At 50.7% G+C, this 15595-nt stretch overlaps 2 protein-coding genes across 2 annotated transcripts in view; one reads left to right on the forward strand and one right to left on the reverse strand.

Moving 5' to 3' along the window:
• Positions 1-6973: 6973 nt before the first annotated feature.
• On the forward strand, positions 6974-12164 carry RGS16 (regulator of G protein signaling 16). Its single transcript, XM_080647949.1, has 5 exons — positions 6974-7142; positions 7911-8021; positions 8693-8754; positions 9040-9206; positions 10550-12164. Exons 1-5 carry the CDS (start codon positions 7099-7101, stop codon positions 10769-10771), a joined length of 606 nt encoding a protein of 201 aa, XP_080504075.1. The 5' UTR covers positions 6974-7098; the 3' UTR covers positions 10772-12164.
• Positions 10592-15595, reverse strand: part of RGSL1 (regulator of G protein signaling like 1) — a 61584-nt gene continuing 56580 nt past the window's right edge. The window contains exon 20 of the mRNA XM_080647947.1: positions 10592-10854. The gene's annotated coding sequence lies outside the window, so the exon portion shown is untranslated. The remainder of the gene's footprint in view (positions 10855-15595) is intronic.

A 15595-nucleotide genomic window follows, 5' to 3' on the forward strand; every position in this document is an offset into this window, starting at 1 on the left:
AGCGGAGCGGGGAGGGGCGGGGAGGGGGGGCACGCACGCTGCAGGAGGCAGCCAATCAATGATTCTCTCTCATCATTGATGTTCCTATCTTTCTCCCCTTCCCTTCCTCTCTGAAATCAATAAAAAATATATTTTTAAAAAATAAACTGCTGCTTGTGAGGTTTCCCTCTGTGAGGGTTTTTCAGTTCCTTACACACACACACACACGCACACACACACACACACACACAGTTTGAGAGTAAAATGATGCTTCCTCTCCACCTGTTCTAGATCCCTGTACCCCTTACCACACCCACTGGGCTGTTCGCAGAGTCTCCCCAAGAGGAGCAACGTGCCTGCTCCTTGCTCTGCAACACTGGTGGTGGGGGCCCCGTTGGAGGATGTGGTAGCCGGACAGAGTTGGTGAGAATCCCCCCCACACACTCAGGGTGGCCTCCGTAGGCTCCCCAGGCTTGTTTCCTGCGAGGAGAGGCACCCCCAGTGCAGCGCCACCTGCCTTTTTAGCTCTGGCCTGAGAAATGCTCACTCCTCTGCTGGGAAGAACAGGAAACTGCAATTGTCAGCATCGCCTTTCAGTCATTCGCACACCCCAGGCCTCGCCTGTTTCCCTCTCATCTTTCCGCTTCTCGGGGCCTCCCTCAACCTATTACATGAGAAACATTCAGATTTTGATCAGCTTTGTTTCTAAGTCTTAGTGAGCGGGAGAGAGAGGCTCCCAGGAAAACGACAGTCATGACGAGTGAAGAAGGGGGTGGGGAGCGGAGGGAGGGTGAGGAGGAGGAAGAATGCCCAGGTAATTCTCCCATTTTGGAATGGCAGGATTAGGGGCTCATCTATGGTCTCTGATTTTGTCGGTACTTTAGGGGACACATTGGTATGACAGCAGAGTGTTTGCAGGTGAGAGCTGAGGCAGCAGGGGCCTGGCTGGGGAGAGGCCAGGACAGGCACGCTGGGGGGACCCTGGGCACCGGCATCAGGGAGAACTCAGGCACACAAGCCCACGTGGGTGTGGAAGAACACAAAACACCAAGCACAGAGCCAGCATGGGACACCAAGAAAGCATGAACACCAGAGGCTCCGAATACCAGCACTCAGGCTCCAGGAGGGTGAGGAGGAGAAAGGTTCCCGCACATCCCAAAGGCTCTGGGAGCTGAAGCTGGGCCTCCTTAGCAGCTCCCTGGGCTGCTTCCAGGTAGGTCTAGGCCAGTGGTCGGCAAACTCACTAGTCAACAGAGCCAAATATCAACAGTACGACGGTTGAAATTTCTTTTGAGAGCCAAATTTTTTAAACTTAAACTTCTTCTAACGCCACTTCTTCAAAATAGACTCGCCCAGGCCGTGGTATTTTGTGGAAGAGCCACACTCAAGGGGCCAAAGAGCCGCATGTGGCTCGCGAGCCACGGGTTGCCGACCACTGGTCTAGGTGGTCTGTGGGCAAAGAGGGATGGGGAAGAGACTGGGAATGGGTGGCCGGCCAAGCAGCTGAACTCGGACTTTTCCTGCGAAGATAAACCAAAGCCCATGTACTAACCGAGGGAATTCTGAAGACCACGGGGCTCTCCGCAGCCATGTTCCGGAACTGTATCCACAAGGGACACAAGAAGCCCCGAAGTCCAGGGCCAGTGATGACACACAGCTAAGGGCAAAGTGAGTGTGGAAAATGTGACTGACAGGAGGGGAATGGGGTGAGCAGAGAAGGCGGGGGGGGGGTGGGGGGTAGAGAGACAATACAGCAAGGAGAATTTCAGAGGACAGACGGATGAATTGTCAATATTCCCCAAGCTATGCTTTATTCTTCTCATGGGCAGCATATTCTGAGTTTTAGAAAATCCCACACAGCAAGCTGGCAGGGTGTATGCTTAGGAACGCAAGCTCTGGAGTTGAACTATCTGAGCGCTCTGTGTGACCACAGGCAAGTTACTTAACCACTCTGTGCCCCAGCTTACTCCCATGTAGGAGGAGGACAAGAAGGGGCCCATCCTGTGGGGTCATCATGAGAATGGAAAACTAATTCCAGGGACATCAAAACAGAGCCTGGCACATAGTAAGTGTTCAACAAAGGTTAGTTAATATGATTTGTGTTGACACAGAAGCCAGCCAGCCAGCCGGCATTTACAGCATATACACTGACCGGGGCCTGGTGCTAGAGGCTGAAGAGGGGATGAGAAAGCACGTTTGAGCTTGGCCTCAAAAATAAGCAGAAAAGTCAAGGACAGTCTTGGGGTTCTAGGATCAGACTAGAAGTTGCCTGAGAAAGGAGGTTTTAGAGTGATGAACATGTTATGTGGCTGACCGGGGATTGGTTCCACGGGCGTATACATTTGTCAGAAATGATTAAACTGAACGCTTGAGATCTTCGCATTTTGTTATATGTGAGTTATATGTCAATATATAAATAAAATTAGTTTATTGGAAAATGTCTTTTAAAATGAGTTGTACAGGGAGGGGAGGGGCCTCGGGGGTTTGTAGTTCCAGGAAGCATGGACCTGCGGTGACCTGCTCACTGCCGGGTTTGGCTGGGTTTTAGGGTATGAAGGGAAGGACCCGAGATCAGGTGGTTGGAGCCTGATATGCCATACAGAGACGTCCTAACATGTTCCTAGCACCCATGGCTACCGCTGGCTGGGACTGCCCTGCCTTGGAGGCTAGGGGTCCATTGGCCGGTTGGGTAGAGAGAAGCAGGTCTCCCACACTCCCACCCTATGAGGACTCTGCCGGGAGGGGCGGGGGAAGGGAGGAAAGAGGAGAAAAACCAGAGAGGAATCATCAAAGTGAGCTGCACCCAGTGCCCTAAAGGAGAATCAGGGGAAAACAGTCATTTCCTACACCCAGGCTGAACTCCGTCAACTTCCCTCACCCGGGAGGGGAGGGCACCCATGGTTTGTCACAACCAGCTGGGAAAGGACCCCCAGGGACTATTTCACTCTTTCAGAGGGGATCTCTCCCTCCACATCCAGCCACTTTTACGTTTCTAAACCTCGCAAGCCTGGGCGCCTCTGCCTGTGTGTTAGAAATTCCTAAATCTTTCTGCACCTGTCCTGTACCCCCAAACTACGACTCTTCCTAGCATGCTCCCCCCTGTGTGTCCAGCATGTTCCATGGCTCCCAAACCCTCTCACTTCCCAAGCCACCCATCCCTTTATTTAACACCATAACCCTATCTGCTCCCTCCCTTCCCTGAACATCTGTTGCAAGGCCAGGCAAGGGTTTCTTTTCATCCCCAGTCTCTACCCGCCCCCACAACGTTAGTTTCCTCAGCTCAATTATAAGGTCAGTGAAGGCAGGAAAGAGCCTTAAAGGCTGCTGTTTCTCCCACTGACTTGGGAACATAGTAAATTCTTAATAAATACTTATTGGTAGGTGGATGGTTGAAATGAGGAGATCTAGACCAATGTAGGGATGGTCTGTGCCAAATCAGAAGTTCAGGAAATATTTTCATCTCCCCCAACTGTCTTCAACAAAGGTCCCATCTAGACCTTTGTCTTGGTGGACAGGGTGGATCAGGGGGGTCAAAGGGGCTGAAGGAGATGGAAGGCAACGTGGCTGGGTCGCTGTGAGATGTTTAATCCTGACCCCAGAAGGCCGAGCTGCAGAGCTGTGTCCCCACACCCTCCATCGGAGAAAACGCAGCTGCGCTGACAGTGCTGGGCAATGAGGTCAGGTTCCGTCACAGCCAGTGCGATTCATAGGTGAGCTCATCCTTCTGGATTTACAGCAACTGTCGAGTCATTACAGAAATTGCAGTTATGAACTGACCTACCTGCTGGGAAGAGAATTTGGGATAAATTATGAACTTCAAGAAGTTTCTGCCAGGAAACCAAAGAGGTAACCATGGCCACCGGAGGGCTCTTCATCTTGAGCAGGGAGCTCAGTGCTCACCGATTGGATGTGCAGGCCTGCGCCCTGTGCAACCTTCCCTTTGTCTCTTTGCTTTCTTTGTGGAATGGGAGACAGACCTAGCTCAGGAATCTGGAGATTCACAGGCCCAGGGTTCAGCTGTTTTCCGTTCCAGAACAATTAACTGATTGTGGCTTGGGCAGAACCGTTTGGTTGTCTGCAGAATGGAAAATAGAAAGCTCCTCTGGCTCAGTGGCAGGGAAACAGAAAAGAAGAGAAGGTTTGTGGAGGATCTCTGCATAAACCCGATTATCGTTATCATGTGGCCATGTCCTGGCTCATTCCTACATGGTGCTGCTGAGGGCCAGACTGGGGTTTCATCCATCCATACACTCGTTTTTGTCCCTTGAAGAACAGCTGTCCCAGACACACCCACACACCCACCTGGCAGCTGCCCTGGGGCTTTAGCAGCCCCAGGTGAAACAACAACTCTCACCCCAGCTGAGAGTTCTCCAGACCAGAGATGGGCTGGGTGGGCAGCGTCCCACGTGGATGAAGGACCATGCTGAGAAACAGATGTTCAGAAAGACCTCCTTCCATTGTCTGGTTGCACATCACTGCCCCTCCCAACCCTCGCCCATCTCCTGCCCCACACCGATCCAGTCCTGGACGTGTGAGAAGGTTACATAAGAGCCTAAGTTGGTGAGACAAGGGTGAGGGTGGATGCTGGAAGCTGAGGTGGTGCTGCCCATGTGTGAGATGCTGCTGTACCTGCCCCTGAGCTCCACTAACCAACCAGCTAACCAACCGGGAGGCTGGGGAAGTGCTGACTCTGGCTCCTCAGAGGGCATTGTTTTGATGAACTAGGTCAGACGCTGCAGGCCCTGGTCAACGAGGGGATCAGCCTGGACAAGTGAAGCCACACACTGTTCTGAGTTGGACCTCTTGCTCTAGCCTTCTCCTCCCAGGCCTTCTCCTCCACACCCCTCAGTGCGTTTCCCCTCTCCTTCCCCCACCAGCTTTTCTGGGCCTTCTCACTGAGCTCTCTCAGGTGGGGAACCTTTTCTCCTCTTGTTTCTCTTTTTTCCTGACCCTTTACTTCCAGGCCTTGCTGAGGAATAGAACTCTTAGATGCCCCTTTATGAAATAAAAACGTCACTTCCAAAAGACACAAAACTCAGTACTTACTTTTCCTTACTGTCTAGCAATCCCTGTGTTAAGTAAGACCGAGCACTAACATTTATTGAGTGCTGACCATGTGCTGAGCACTGATCTTGTTACAGAAGAAATGATGCTTATAGAAGACGGGAGAAAAACCAAACAACGCCCAGAGAAATGGAGTTAGGCTGTTTATTACGCCAGCGGGCCCAGAGAGAGATGTCTCCCAAATTTCTGAGCAAAACCATGGAGGAAGCTTTCCCTATTTATATCTTTCCACCCCCTTTGTCTCCCAAATAAGGGTTTTTCTGGACCTTACGTTAGATGACTAGCCTACAAGGTCAGACAGCCAAGTTTATCTTCCCTATTATTCAAGCAGCTAGAGAGCAAAGTTAATTTCCAGAGTAAGGGGCTGTCTAAAAATAATAGAGTTGACTCACAGAATAAGGGATCATGTAATAGCAGAGAATTTCAAACAGTAGTTTTACAAAAATAGGGGTTAGCCTTCTCAGTCTTAGAGCTTTACATGTTATTTCGGGTGCTGTGGCATGCTGCCCAAATCCCCTCTTTGGGACCGAGGCCCTCATCCCCAGTGCAGTCTCTTTAGGCGTTCCCCTCGACAGAGAGAGTTGCCTTGTCTAATATAAGGCCATCTCTTGGGGCAACGGCTTCCAATGAAAGGCTGAGGTGGGGGTATCTGAACCCTTGCTTCAATGGGGGACAGCTTCAAGGGACTGTTCCACCAGTAGCATTCACCTCCTCCCTCTGCCCACCCCAGCCTCCCTCACTCCCTCTGAGTTCTGAGAACTCTGCCCAGCAAGTCTCTGCCTCAGAGGAACTGAATTTCCTGTTTCCTGGGAAACGAAAACTAAGAATTAGCTTATTTACACCTCACACCCACCTTATGAAATACACATATCATGTTCTCATCTTAGAGAGGAGGAAAACGAGGCCCAGAAAAGTGAAGAGGCTTGCCCAAGGAGGGTCTTCGGTCAGTAAATGGTGGAGCCCTGATTTGCAGCCAGGATCTGGCTCTAAACGCCACATTGGCAATCCTGCAAACAATCTCTTCATGGCGACCCCAGAGGCAGCTGGAGGGCAAGGGGGGAGGTTGCATGGCCTTGATGGGAAGGTGAGGAGAGAGGCAGGGGAAGCATTTATCACCTTTATCTCAGAGACCAGGACACTGAATCAGCAGCTCTTATAGCCAGGATCACTCATCAGTGACAGTGGTGCTGAGATTCCTTTCTTTCTTTTTTTGAGGAGGAAGCAGTGGGAAACGCATAGTGAATTCATTACTGTGTAACTTGGAGCAGGTTATTTAACCTGTCTTAGTAAGGTGCTCCATCCGTCCTCACCTCCCTCCATAGGTCCGCTATTTCCAACTCTAGGATCTCGGGCAAGTCTCTTTAACTTTCTGACTCAGTTTCTCCACTTATAAAAAGGAGGTGATGATGAGATGATAGAGGGCTTACTCAGCCCGGTGGCCATCCAGCTAGGAGCACAGTAAATGGTAGTTACCAGTATAATCACGATGCTCTCTTGCCCGGGGTTGCATTTCAGGGCCCAACAGGCTCAGGCTGTGATCCACACCATGTGTGCCTCCCAGACCCTTCACCCCACTACGAGAATCCTCTACCTCTGCATCGGTTCCAGCTTTTACCAGAGACCAGCGCGGTTTTTTCCCTACTAACTGGGTGTGCGCGTCTCATCGTCCTGTGACTTCTCTGCCCGGAGGAAGGCCGTCCCGTGTGACGCCCCCCCCCGCCCCCGTCCCCCACACACACCCCCGTGTGAAGGTTGCAAGCGGGTGGCTGGGTGCAGTCCTGCGCGGGCGCCCAGGGGGTTCGGCTCCCGGCCCCGCCTCTGCCTCGGCAGCGCTCAGTCCCGCTCTCGGATTGGTCGGCGGCGAGCAGTCCGCCCCGCCCCCTCCCCACCGAAAGAATAAAAGCCGCCAGATCGCGGGCTCCGCGCGTGCAGCCTGAAAAACTCAACCCCAGCAGGCGAGTATCAGCCTCAGCGGACCCTCTGCCTCTCGCGCTGCCGTGCCCACTGGAGCCCGCCCCCCAGCTCCCCACGACGTGCTGCCCTGCACCCGCAGCCATGTGCCGGACCCTGTCCGCCTTCCCCACCACCTGCCTGGAGAGGTAAGAGGGGCTTGTCCAGCCGCCCGGAGGAAGTGGGGCGCCGGCTTGGGGACCAGGGTGGGCGGGATAATAGGATGCTGACGATTGATGGGAGAGGAAGAGGTCACCTGGGTGCCACTTGCTCAGCGGTTTCCCTTAGAATCTTAGAGAAGCACCGAGCCAGGAGAAGAGAGGAGGGAACACGGACCGCTGCTTACTGTCGTTCTCTAGCCTCTGACAAATGGCAGTCCTTCTCAGGTGACCTGCCAAAGACCACGTTGGCATCACCAGGCCGAACCGGCTCCCTCAGTTTCTTAAGCACTTGGTTTTTATTGGGTAGCCTACACCTAGGGGCGTGGCCTCCTCTGGCCCTGGGAAGGCAGGGAGGTGGTTTTGGAGTCCACAGGTGAGGGATGGGCACATTTCCCAGGCGGCTACTCAGCTGCCCCCAATCCTTGCTGGAGCAGGTGGCAGGGGAAGGACAAGGTAAAGATGAGGAATTAATTTCCACACAGTTCCAGAAACATTCAGCAGAAGCCCAGAGGGTGAGAGCAGTGTGACTTAAGTGTCTGAAGTGCTGTAAACTCAGTGTAAGATCTTCGGAGGCCCGGCTCCAACATTCCTTTCATTGTTTGGGGGTTCATGATACTAAGGAGAGAAGCCAAGTTCCCAGGAACCCTTGAGGCTGGAATTCAGGGAGCGCCAGCCTGAGCTCTTCTGAGACCCCATAACCCTCTCTGCCCTGGCTGAGCACGGAAAATCCTTATATGCTCCTGCTTTGTCTTCCAGAGCCAAAGAGTTCAAGACCCGGCTGGGGATCTTTCTTCACAAATCAGACCTCAGCTCCGATGCTGGCAATGCTGGCAAGTCCGAGGGGAACAACAAACACAGCAAAGAGCGGTGAGTCCTGCTGAGCAGCCCAGGGCCCCTAGAGGAGACGGAGCCAGATTTAGGAAAGGAGTCATGAGAAGGAGAACCCAAGGAGAAACTAGGACATGCTGGGGGCGGGGGGGGGGGGGGTCTTGGTGTGACCCCTCCCCAGGCTTCTTACTCTCCCACCTGGAGATGTCATTGCGCATGCAACCAGGGCCAGGAGAGGGTCCAAGACCACTTGAAGTTTTCAATCAATGGCTCTGCTTCCACGAGTATGCGCCTTACCTAACAGCCCTTTCGTATTGAACATCAACTGTGCCAGGCTCTGGGGTTCTGGGTGACATACCCTTTATTGACGAGGCCCTTATTTCCTTGGGAAAATGTACAAAACAACACCCCGAGAGTCAGGGGAAAAGCAAGAATCTTGGACAGCAAAGAGACCGTCTTAGAAGATATTTACTGAGGACCAAACGGGGCCTGGCTTTGGTTCCTGGTTACAGACTTGCCTTCTAGAAAATACTTCTGTTCCCCCTCCTCCCAACCAAGGGTTGAAGGAGTCAGCTCCAGTAATCACTGAGCAAGTCTTCATGTGAATTAGGCAACTCCCATCAGAGTTCTGGCTAGGGTTTGTGCTATTCATGAATTGGTTGGCCTTTTTCTTTAAATTAAAATCTTGGCCTTTTTTTTTTTTTGAGCAGAAACTTCTCAGAAGATGTGCTGGGATGGAGAGAGTCGTTTGACTTGCTGCTGAGCAGTAAAAGTGAGTAGGACCCTGTGGTGTCTGTCTGTGGATGGCACGTGTGTGCTCATGCGCTTGGGGGCCAGCCTGAGAGATGCTGAAAGGGTGGGCAAGATAACAGTCGTAGTAATAATAATAATGATCCCCTAGTGTGCCAGCCTCTATTCAGAATACAAAGGCAGGTCCTTGTTCGAGAAAATTGCATCCTAAAAATAGAGCTGTTAACGGCAATGGCTGTCTCTGCTTCTTTTATTCCCTGCTGTTCCCTCAGTCTGACCAGTCTCTTCCTCTCTCCCTCCAACCCAGATGGGGTGGCTGCCTTCCATGCTTTCCTGAAGACGGAGTTCAGCGAGGAGAACCTGGAGTTCTGGCTGGCCTGTGAGGAGTTCAAGAAGATCCGGTCAGCTACCAAGCTGGCCTCCCGGGCGCACAGGATCTTTGAAGAGTTCATCTGCAGCGAAGCCCCCAAAGAGGTCAGAGCCCAGATATGTCCCAAGATCCTCCAGACCTTGCCTGTTCCTTCCCCACTGAGAATTGGGGTCTTCGTGCCACCCTTGGGTGCCATTACCCTCAGACTCACTGATAGGGTTGAAGGGGCTGGCAGGTGTCTTGGCATCTGTCCATACCCACTGTTGCAGACTAAGCCATTTTTAGAAGCCCAAAACACACAACTGGGGAGCCAGGTCATTGTTAGGGACCTTGTGTAACCTGCCTCGCTCCTCAGACAGGCAGCTCTGTGGTCAGTGAACTTGCAACCTTCTCTCAGGCCTCCACCGCCTGGCGCCTGCATTTGCTAAAGAACATGGTGCCACCTAGTGGAGAGATGAGAGTAATGCTTTGCTTTTAGTGCCATACTTTCTATTTTATTTTCTGAACACTTTTATCTAGTCCACATTATTCTGTAAAGATTTATTGAGCATCAATTCCATGCCAGGTCCTGCTATAGTCATTGGGAAGAGAGCGGTGAACAAACAGAGCCTCTATCCTAGTGGGAGAAGGTTTGAAGGCAACCAATCAAACAAATAAACATTTGCCAGGGGGTGCTCTAGTCCTCTGGTAAACATAAAGCAGGTAGGGGAGGGAGCACAGGGGGACGGAAGAGAGGTCTTTCCATTTTACAGAGGGAAGTGAGAGGTGGGCTATCGGGTAAGGTATCACATGAACAGAGGCATGAGAGTTACGGGAGGACAGAACACCTAACAGGAAAAGGAAAGGGCAAAGGCCAGAGAGTGTTGTCATCATCACAAACCAGCACCTTGGCCTGTGTGGAGCGGGGAGAGTGGGGGAGAGAATAGGATTTAGGTCACACAGTGGCAGGTGGCCAGGGGTGGGTCCAGGTAGCCGCGTGGGCCCAGCATGCACTTTGGCTTTCCTCTGAGTGACATGGGAAGATGAGAGTTGCCACCAGACAGACTTGGGGTTTGAAAGGTTTGGGTGGGGGGGGGGGAGGGAGAGGCGGGAGGAGAGAGGAGGGAAGAGGAGGGAGGGAGGCGGGGAGGACCCACTAGCAGGCTCTGGCACTAACCTAGGAGTGGTTGTGAGAGAGGAAGGGGTGAAAAGGGGTTGCATTTGTGGACAGTCTTAACACATGCTTGGGGATTCTGAGAGGTTGGAGGGCAGACACTGGATCAGATGCGGGGACAGGCCCAGAGTTGAAAGCCACTTAGTAATGGACTCTGGAGACCCCGGGTTCCTGGTTCAGAATCCAGGGCTCCTTCCACTGCCCCAGCTACCAGTCCTTCCTCCCTCTGCCTGCTGGACCCTCCACCGTGCCCCGCAACCCCCCACTCACCCATGTGCTTGCCCTCCTTCCCAGGTGAACATAGACCACGAGACCAGGGAGCTGACCAGGACCAACCTGCAGGCTGCCACGGCCACGTGCTTCGATGTGGCTCAGGGGAAGACACGCACCCTGATGGAGAAGGACTCCTATCCACGCTTCCTGAAGTCACCCGCTTACCAGGACCTGGCTGCCCAAGCCTCGGCCACCAACGCCTCTCCGTCCAGCTGCAGCTCAGCAGAGCCCTCACACACCTGAGCCTCGTGGCAGTGAGGAGCCAGCGGGAAGAGAGGATGAGTCACCCAGCCCTGAGGCAGCTGCCCCTGTGTGGAAGGCAGGTTCTGCAAAGCAAACAAGAGGACAGGGAAGGAAAAAGCTGTGTTGGTTTTTTTTTTGTTTTGGAAGCAACAGCCTCTCCTCCAGATACTGTGGGACTGAACTTCATGCATGAGAGGGTCGTCCCCACTCCCAGGACTTGTGGATAAGGGCTGAAGGTCACGGCTGTGTGGTGCTCTCTGGGGAAAAGAATGGTGGTGCAAGAGGTATCCCTGGCTCTTGTCATTCTCAACGGGGCAGGAACTAGTCCAGGGTGGTTTGGGAAATGTAAAGGGAAACTCATAAATGGGAGGGAAGACAGCCAGGTCAGCGGTTTTGCCTGTCGCACAGCTGACTGAGCACAGCCTGTGTGCCTCATTCCCAGGCTGTCCTGGGCACAGGAGGGAGCCCTGGATGCCAACCCTTCCCGTTCCACCCGCCGCACCTGCCTCGCCGCCAAAGGGCCCTTTAGCTTGTACTTCTTAACCCTCCTGTGTCCAGCCTCACGGTCTTTTCAAGGCCAGGGGACCAGCATGATGCTTATACCTCAAACACTGGCCTTTGAGTCCACTTCCAAGTCAGCAGAGAGCCCCGAAGAGAAGCCACCTTGCTCATGGGAAATGAATCTTGGTGCTCTCGGTGACCTTGTAGGTGGCCCCTGACCTCGTGTTTGCAACAGGGTCCACACGTGAGCAGGGCCTCTTGCTGGGATACGCCCTCGAGGTACACTTACTTGCAATGTTGAGGGGCCACGGTGACCCTTGGACAGATCCCAGAAGCTGGGAGTGGAGTTAGAGGGAGAGGCTGCTTGGAAGAGCAGGACTGGGAAAATCAGAACCTGCCTGTCACCTCAGGGCATCGCTGAACAAACCTGCTGAGGCGGGGCCTGCGCAGGAGCCCAGGCTGGGGAGGTGACGGACCAGGTGGCCCCTGTGCCCGGGAAATCAGCCCTGTTCTCGCTGCACTGTGAGCTCCTCCAGGAGACAATTATTTAAGTTGTAACGTCTTGTTGGTTCTGTGACGACTGCCAGAGCATGTATTTTTGTGACCGCCTATTGGTGTGATTGCTGTTGTTATTTATTATTGTGACTGTAGTTTGCCTCGACCCCGAGCATCTCAGCAGGACCTGGCAGCCTGTGTCCCTCCCCCACCAGGCTCTACCTCAGGACGAGCTGGGAACCTCTTTGCGCCTGTCAGGAATTCCTCATTATTGAAATATTTATTTATTGTTGACAACTGGAGCTGGTTTCCGAGATACAGATGATGTACTCAATCCCTGTGTTTCCTGTTACAGCATGTTATATTCTTGTAAAATAAAAATAAAACCCCAACCTGAGATCCTGTCTCCATGGGCTCTGTGTGTGGTCAGGGGACGTGGGGAGAAAGAGTCCTGTGGAGGAACTGGCCTCCGCAAGTCCCACAGGACAGAGGGGTGAGCTTCCCTGTCTCAGGTGATGAAAGACCCACGTTTGGCTGGGAACTGGTGGGATGGAAGAGAGGGCGACAGGGCCTAAGGGTGGACCCCATCCATCATGGTGGACCCAACTGGTGTCGGGCTGTTAGGTCATGTTGGTTGGTCTCGGTTCAGCCTGCTGTCATTTCAGAGCCCATAGAACTTTGTCCTCGGAACAGAGACAGCACAGCCATGGCCAGTTCTGCCTGTGCCAGCACAAGGGTTGCTCCCCTTGGTCAAGTAGCTAGACACCATCAGGTGGTAGCCATTTTCACTCTTGCCCATTTTCCGCTTGCATGAGTATTTTATAACTTCATATACATTCCAAGTCGTATTCTGGAGTCATTTCATCGAAGTCTCTGAGATGAGCTAGGGGAAGCCACTCTGTATGTAAGACTGCTCCACTCCGTGGGCTGAGGGAATAATGGGTGAGTGGGGCTTGAGAACTTTGGGGGAAGGTTTGCAAGGATCCACATCTGTTCTCCTTTCTCACCCTATTATATACAGATCTGGACCTAATGTTGACTTTTATTTATCCCCCGCTATTAGTCTGAATAAAGTGACCAGACTTCAGGTACATTGGGTAGAAAACCCCAGGAATCACACACTAAGCCCAGATCTAAGAGGCGATTGATTCTGTGGGTGACGCCTGAGGGATTCTGAGTTTAAGAGCCTGGGAAAGGAAGATGAGAACAAACATTGTGGGGGGCCCTGGTCTCATTTAGTCCTTACAGCAGCTCTATGAGGTTAAGTAGGGTTACCCATAATACAGATGAGAAAATGAAATCTCCTAGAGGGTGGAAGCAGCCCAGGGCAGCTGGCCTAAGTGAGAGTAGAATTTGTGACAATATGGGTGGACCTTGAGGGCATTGTGCGAAGTGAAATAAATCAGAGAAAGATAAATACTGCATGACCTCACATATATGTGGAATCTAATTTTAAAAGCCCACCAAACTCGTAGAAAAAGAGGTCAGATTTATGGTCAGAAGCGGGAGTGGGGTGGGGGGGGGTTGAGAGAATTGGAGGAAGGTGGTCAAAGTCAAAAGGTACAAACTTCTAGTTATGAGATAATTACTAGGAATGTCATGTACATAATACATAGTACAACATGGTGATGTAGCTAACACTACTGTATGATATATAAGAAAACTGATAAGTTTATAGATCATAAGAGTTCTCATCACAGGAGAAAATGTTTCTTCTCTTCTTAATGTATCTATGAAATGATGGTTATTTGCTAAACCTATTGTGATGATCATTTCATAATATATGTAAATCAAACCATTATGCTGTACACCTTAAACATATACAGTGATGTATTTCAATTATTTCTCAATAAAATTTGAAAAATGGGAAAAATTTGAAGCTCTTAGGAAAAGAGAAAAAAGTGTTCAGGACATATTAAGTGCTGATCTCAACATAATTCACTGCCTCTGAACCTTTTAAATTGGTCCAGCTATTCAAATTTCTTTATAAAGAAAAAAATATTGAAATGTAAGTAACTAAAACAATGGCCCTAAGAGTAAGGCATGGAATGCAGTTAGGCCTAGATAATGGCCTTTGAGTCTTCTTGACTTCCAATTCCCATTTCAACCCTTCTTATTTTGCTTCACTATTCTCTGTAGCATTTTCACCATAGAGCAAATTGTATACAGTTTACTTATTTTGTTCATTGTCTGCCTTCTCCAACAAGAATGAGGGTAGGCATCTTTCTCTATGTTGTTCAGTGAGATAGCCCAAATCCCTAGAACAAGGCAAGTTACTTAATCACTTTGTGCCTCAATTTCCTCATTGTACAATGGGATCAAAAATAGTACCTACCTCACAAGGATTTGACTATCTATTTTAATCTATTTGAAAAGCTCAGAATAGTTCCTGGAGCATACTAAAGAACTACCTAAATGTTTGTTATCATCATCATCATCATCATTCTTGTTACTATTATTATTAGTATTTCAGGGAGCAAAAGCAGAGACTGGAGGTGGGAAGAAGTGTGATGTGATGAAGAACTGGATAATAGTGGCAGGTGCAGTGATGATGCCCATGAGGAGCAGGGACAGTCAGGAACTGTAGCATAACTTGAAATCATGTCATGTGTTGCATTTTTTCAATGGTTGATGATCTATTTCTGCCTACTAAGATGCAAGTTCCATGAAGAACTTGCTTGAGGAACTTGTGTGATTAAACTACTCTATCCCAAGCATTTAGAATGGTCACTGGCGACATAGTCCGTGCTCAATAAATTTTAATTGAGTGGATGATGGGTTAAGTATTTTGAACTTTGTCCTGAAAACTATGGTGAGTCAATGAAGCAGGTAGGACTCTACATTAGAGGCTAAGAAGTGAGGCATCAGTTTCTTGCAATAAGAGATGACAAGGGCTGAGGTTAACCACTGCTTTGCAGATAGAAGTAGGGGACTTGGTATTGGGATGAGGATGAAGAGTAGCAGCCAGGTGGTGCTGCTATTTATGGAGATGGAGAAAGAGCAGGAGCAGACTGAGGGAGAGGTGATGGTCTCTGTTTGGTACATATTCAAGATGTGTGAGTCTGAAGCTCAACGAAGAAGCTAAGGCTAGAGAAAGAGGCGTGGGTGTCATTGGGGTGGAAGGGGCAATAAAGACCCAGAGTCTGGATGGCATGACACTGGCGAGCATCATGCAACCACATTCCGCTCGCTATCCATGACTCTCTCTGGAGTTTGTCTCCCCAGCAATATTCTTTGAGGGTAGGAATACTTTCCACTGTAGCATTCAGTACACAGTATACAGCTCAATGCGAGGAAAATGGCCAAGAACAGAACTTCTGGAGCAGAAAGGAACCTTAAAAATCATATTACATGAGAGAACTGAGGCCCAACATTGTTTAACTGCCCACCTGGCCACTCAGTTACATAGCTACAGTTCTGTAAATAATAAATTACAAATACTAGTAGTCACAGGTCTGGGTATAGAACCAGGTCTCCCGAATGCCAGCAAAATGCCCTTTTAGGACAGTGAGTTGTGTGTGCCCAGATGGGTGAGGGAGCTTGGGATTTCGGGCTTACATTAGCTTTTTTGAGTCACAGTTCCATCATCAGCAGGACTGTTAGGGAGTAACTGGGACAGTGAAGCGATGAGTGTCAGGCCCCCAAGTCAGTGTTCAATAAATGTTTATTTTCCATTCATTTCCCTCAAGAAGATAGGGGATTTGGAATAATGTGGTAAGGATCAAGCTGGAGGCTGTGACCTGAAAGGCTGAGAGGTGAGCAGCATGACCTTGGGCATCAAATTGGTCACCAGCAGTCAGAGAAGAGTCACCACTCTCAGAGGGTCTA

This window comes from Plecotus auritus (genome assembly GCF_963455305.1).
Source record: "Plecotus auritus genome assembly, chromosome: 12".
Taxonomy (NCBI): Eukaryota; Metazoa; Chordata; class Mammalia; order Chiroptera; family Vespertilionidae; genus Plecotus; species Plecotus auritus.